General features: G+C 42.2%; 1 protein-coding gene across 1 annotated transcript; it reads left to right on the top strand.

Moving 5' to 3' along the window:
- Positions 1 to 2,911: 2,911 nt before the first annotated feature.
- On the top strand, positions 2,912 to 5,529 carry LOC101296134 (subtilisin-like protease-like). The gene has a single exon (XM_004305732.1). The coding sequence runs from the start codon at positions 2,912 to 2,914 to the stop codon at positions 5,222 to 5,224; it is 2,313 nt and encodes a 770-aa protein (XP_004305780.1). The 3' UTR covers positions 5,225 to 5,529.
- The last annotated feature ends 510 nt before the right edge of the window (positions 5,530 to 6,039 follow it).

The following is a 6,039-nucleotide window of genomic DNA, read 5'->3' as shown; positions in this document are numbered from 1 at the left end:
TCTCTCTCTCTCTCTCTCTCTCTCTCTCTCTCTCTCTCTCTCTCTGTAACACACGCTCATCAAAGTATCAAACATACGAGCAAACATGTAGTTATTTGAAAATGCATAAATGACCATTATCGTAACTCCAGCATATATACTTGCTTTCCAGAATCTGAATCATAGCGACATATAGAAGTTGATTGTTGATATATATATATATATATACACGACTGACCTGCCCATGCATGCGGGGTAATTGGATTACATTGATTTGGTCATTGGGTTCCACCACAGACATTGATCTCAATTGATTCATCAGGCCAAATTCTTTTTAACCGTGTTAGTTGCATGCATTGACTACTTCTAGGCAACTTTGATTGAGATCGATGAAATGTTTCTTTTAATTAAAGGAAAAAAAAAAAAAAGTAAGTCGGTACGTAAGGTTAGAATATGAAATTCAACGATAAAAATATGTTGTTCTGGAAATTATTTCTGAACAAACTCTAGCGCGACAAAAATACTCCATCATGTTGCATATTGAATTCGAAATTTACACGTAAACTTTTGTTATACGTTGCTTAAGCCATGATCATGAATTCCATTGTATAGTCTGCATTTTAGGGTTAAAGTTGAAGTGTACAGATTGACAAATGTTATAGCTAGCCTGTATTCGAAATTGACAGACAAAAGAGCAATTAACATCTACTAGATTAATATATCGATCACGAAGAAATTAAGCCTCATGGTCACGCGCATGCAGTGCATATGAAAGTTTTGGCTGAATTATGTCTAGCTAGGTAGGTTGTATGGATGGATATGTTGTCACATACTAGTATATATAGGCCAGCCATTATTCTTTCACAGTTCACATAAAACAGTATCCAATCACATATTATCACAGTGCAAGTCTTGCTGAGAATCATTTTCCACGTTATCATGAACAGTCATTGCATTGTCTTGTCGCAACTTCAATCAAGTAATACTTAGGTTTTCAATAAGAGTATACGTAGTTATAGGTTTAGGGCCATGGGTTTTAGAATCCTAATATTCCTTATCAAAACTATTCAATTTAATTAGTAAACTTCACCTGGCTTGTATAAAAACCTCCTTACTTTTGGATTTGAAAGAAAAGAAAATTATGTGATCCCCAAACTACTATAGATTAAGGCTAGCAATCTATGTTCAATCAGTTTCTTCGATCTACATCTCCTTTTTAATGATGTACGTAGATATTGATTCCGCCATTTATACACACACAAATAGCTAGACCTAGTTCCCAAATCATATAGTATATAAAAGATATATATTAAACAGGTAAGTTGTTGAATCAATTCTGGAGGTCAGTCATCAATTAGTTTTAAACTACATTTGCGTGCATGCAGTGTGCTCATTAAGGATAAAAGAAATGAATAATTGCATTAAGTTACGACTTGGCGAATGCTACCAACTGGATCAAAACCAGTAGAGCTCGATCACTCATGTGATTGTATATAGTAGCAATTATGGTTGGTTTTAGGGAGAAAGAAAAGGAATATAGAGACTAGGAATCATTTAGATGTTCGTCTAGCAGCAATTTTAGTCACTCTAATTTAATTTCTACCAAATCTAATTCATTCATCTATCATCGATAGAGTTTGATTGGTAAAGCGATCGTAGTGGACTGTACAACTATCTAATTTTGTAATGGCTTTACAAGTCTTAGGATCTACCTATAACATAAGCTGTAAGTCAAATTTGTATGACCAATTCATGTATGAAGAAGTGATCATTTGTATAATTTAATCGTTTTCCTTTTTATGTACTCAAAATTTATTTTATCTAGATCAGCTGGAAATGCGAGTTGGGGGTTTTGTTACCGTATCTAGCTTCCCTCTCTATTTCTCATATTGAAAAGAAAAATTCTGCATGAACAAAAAACAGATAGAATATTAACTGATAAAAAATAAAAACAGAGAGTATGATTTGGTGATTTGGGTGATTGGTGATTAATTAGGCCAAAATAGAGCACAATTAGAGTGAACACGTGTGGGGTTTGGCGCCATTTTGTGCATAGAATCATGTGTTGAAGAAAAGAGTGGAATCGTTAATAACAAAGCGAGTAGAGACACAAACACGTGTGCCTCCCTCCTCAGCCTTTTTTAACTGTGTCTCTGGTAGTCTGGTCTCACTCCCCGTCCTATATAATTAACCTTTTTACCACAAAAAGTTAAAATCAAAATAAATTTCCCACCTTCCAACACTTCCTTCTACCGTCCAGAATCATTGTCACGGGCCCAACTCCTTAAGATCATATAACCTATGGTTTTATATGCACGCATTATCAACAATAAAACAGAAACCATTTAAATTGAAGATTCCAATTTGTCTTTGGCCTGTTGAAATTTGATGTCAGCTGCCCAGAATACCACCTCACCCCAAGATCTCACTGTTCTGATTATACTTTTCTTTTGTAATAACATTTTTCTTACTAAAAAAAGAGACTGTAACTGGGTTATGTGCAACAGTGTTTTGTGTATTTGCCAGATGCATGAAAATGTCCTCATGTTTTTCAAGAAAATATTCCCTTGACAGAAGTTTATGTACAATTCAAATTTTTAAAAGTAACATTCCACCCGAGAACACTAAACAGACAAAACCCACTCTGCAAGTAATTATTATATTACTGATGAAATGAAAAAAGAAAGTAACAAATTTAGTTCAAATCCAAACACACTGTACTCATCCCACTATTATGTACAGCAGTTACTAGTAAAGCTGGTACAGTAGTAGTCTTTGAATTTCAACCATGGAGATGGAGAAGAAGCTCAACTAGTCAAGTACTCCACCACCCACCACTTTGATATTGCTTTATTAAAGCACTTAATATTTCAGCCCTTAAAAGTAACTGACTTGCAGAGACACCGCCACACTCACTCTCACCAGTCCACCCATGTCTCTCTCTATCTCCATCCCCTTCTTCTTCTTCTTCTTAGCTTCTGCTTCTTCCGATTCCAAGACCTTCATAGTGCAAGTCCAACCGGATTCCAAGCCTTCAGTTTTCCCAACCCATAAACACTGGTACGAGTCTTCACTCTCCTCACTTTCCTCTGATGAACCCACACCTTTGATACATACTTACAACACAGTCTTCCATGGCTTCTCTGCAAAGCTCTCTCCTTCTCAAGCCCAAAAGCTACAGTCTTTGCCTCATATTCTGGCCCTCATTCCCGAGCAAGTCCGCCGCCTCCACACCACTCGCTCGCCCGAGTTTCTCGGCCTCCGGTCCACCGACACGGCAGGGCTTCTCAAAGAATCGGACTTTGGTTCAGACCTTGTGATCGGAGTCATTGATACCGGAGTTTGGCCTGAGAGACAGAGCTTCAACGACCACGACCTGGGTCCGGTTCCGTCCAAATGGAAGGGCCAGTGCGTTGCCGGAGAGAACTTTCCGGCGAGTTCGTGTAACCGGAAGCTCATCGGAGCGAGGTACTTCTGCGGCGGGTACGAGTCCACCAACGGGAAGATGAACCAGACGACGGAGTTTCGATCTCCTAGAGACACTGACGGCCACGGCACCCACACCGCCTCCATCGCCGCCGGCCGTTACGTCTTTCCGGCGTCCACTCTCGGCTATGCTAAAGGCGTCGCCGCCGGCATGGCTCCCAAGGCGCGGCTAGCAGCCTACAAGGTCTGCTGGAACGCCGGCTGTTACGACTCCGACATTCTCGCCGCCTTTGACGCCGCCGTGGCCGACGGATGCGACGTCGTCTCCCTCAGCGTTGGCGGGGTCGTTGTTCCCTACTACCTTGACGCCATTGCTATTGGAGCCTTTGGTGCTTCAGACGCCGGAGTGTTCGTCTCGGCATCCGCCGGAAATGGCGGCCCCGGCGGGCTCACGGTGACCAATGTAGCCCCATGGGTGACAACCGTCGGCGCTGGAACGATCGATCGTGACTTCCCTGCTGATGTTAAGCTCGGAAATGGCAGAATCATCCCTGGCATGAGTGTTTATGGCGGGCCGGGTCTTCCCCCGGGTCGTATGTTCCCGTTAGTTTACGCCGGCAGCGAAGGTGGTGATGGGTACTCCTCTTCTCTATGCCTTGAAGGGTCTCTTGACAAAAGCCTGGTGAAAAACAAGATAGTTGTTTGCGACAGAGGAATTAATTCAAGAGCTGCAAAAGGTGAGGTGGTGAAGAAAGCCGGAGGAGTTGGCATGATTCTTGCAAATGGTGTTTTCGACGGTGAAGGACTAGTAGCCGACTGCCACGTCTTACCCGCCACCGCCGTCGCGGCCTCCACCGGTGACGAAATAAGGAAGTACATAACAGCTGCAGCTAAGTCCAAATCCCCACCAACAGCTACCATTTTGTTCAAGGGTACTCGAATCCGTGTCAAGCCGGCACCGGTAGTTGCCTCATTCTCGGCCCGTGGCCCCAACCCAGAAGCGCCCGAAATAGTAAAGCCGGATGTGATAGCACCAGGACTGAACATTCTTGCAGCCTGGCCGGATAAAGTAGGGCCGTCAGGTATTCCTTCCGATAAGAGGAGTACCGAGTTCAACATACTTTCGGGTACATCAATGGCTTGTCCACACGTTTCTGGTTTGGCGGCCTTGTTGAAGGCCGCCCACCCGGAATGGAGTCCGGCTGCCATTAGATCGGCTCTAATGACAACGGCCTACACTGTGGACAATAGAGGCGAGACAATGCTTGATGAGTCGAGCGGGAATACTTCAACAGTCATGGACTTCGGTGCCGGTCATGTCCATCCGCAAAAGGCAATGGACCCTGGATTGATTTACGACATAAGTTCATCCGATTATGTCGATTTCTTGTGCAATTCCAACTACACGACCAAGAACATTCAGGTGGTCACTAGGAAATTAGCAAATTGCAATGGGGCAAAGAGGGCAGGCCATTCGGGGAATCTGAACTATCCATCATTGTCTGTGGTGTTCCAGCAATATGGAAAGCGAAAGAAGTCTACACATTTTATTCGGACGGTGACAAATGTTGGGGACCCAAAGTCAGTTTATCATGTGACGATTAGGCCACCGAGGGGAATGTCAGTGACGGTGCAGCCAGAGAAGCTTGCGTTTAGGAGGGTTGGGCAGAAATTGAACTTCCTTGTGAGGGTTCAGGCTAGGGAAGTGAAGCTTTCACCCGGAAGTAGTAGCATGGAGAGTGGGTCTATAATGTGGTCAGATGGCAAACACACTGTGACTAGTCCTTTGGTTGTGACAATGCAACAACCTCTAGTTTAGTCCAATGGTGTTTGTGTCTATGTGTGTGTGAGAAAGACAGAGAAAGAGGGCTTTAGGGTTTTGGGTTTTAGGAACTTTGCTATACTTTCCTTCAGTCCTTGTTACATAAGCTTCATAAGTTAAGTCTCTCTGTCTATGTATGTATAATGAGTGTATTTTCAAAGTTTTCTGATGCAGAAAACTGGTGGGTTGGGGACTTGGGGTTGGTTTTGTAATGCAGAGTCAAGGGGGGCATATCTGTGTTGTTGTTGTTGTACCTTGTAAGATTAAAAGATGAAAAAGATGGTTTTTTCTGTGCAAAGTTATACAGCTGGATTTTGATCTCTGAATGGAAAACTTGGAACTCTGATGAGTGCAAGTGCTTAACCAGTTTGGTTTGAATTGCAGATGATTGTGTTGCAGCAATGTGGTCTGAACATTAAGGTAATAATGACAAGGATTAGAGACAAGATTCATGTAGAGCAGTTGAAGCAGTAGTTTGCCAAGTTCATAGTTTAGGTTCCTTTTGTTTGGTTTTATAATTAACATGGATAGGAGGGGGAGGGCGCTAAAAGGAATCTCAAAGACGAACTCTTCCCTCGTTTCGATGATTTTTATTAAATGACCCGATGCATTATTCCTCTGTGATCACACTCTCGTATCAACAGAGCTTGACATCAGAATTATCATCATTGCGTAATTAGTCTCTGCTTTGCTCATAGAAATTAGATATTTTTTCTTTGCAGTAAAAAAAATTATTAAATAAAATAAATAGTACCTAAAATGATGCTTAAACCCCTAAGGAGTAAAAAAAACAAAATTAAAAGGCAAACAAA

The sequence above is a fragment of the Fragaria vesca genome, linkage group LG6, assembly GCF_000184155.1.
Source record: "Fragaria vesca subsp. vesca linkage group LG6, FraVesHawaii_1.0, whole genome shotgun sequence".
Classification (NCBI taxonomy): Eukaryota; Viridiplantae; Streptophyta; class Magnoliopsida; order Rosales; family Rosaceae; genus Fragaria; species Fragaria vesca.
Note: the sequence above shows the minus strand (reverse complement) of the source record. Positions and strands in the feature narration are given on the sequence as shown.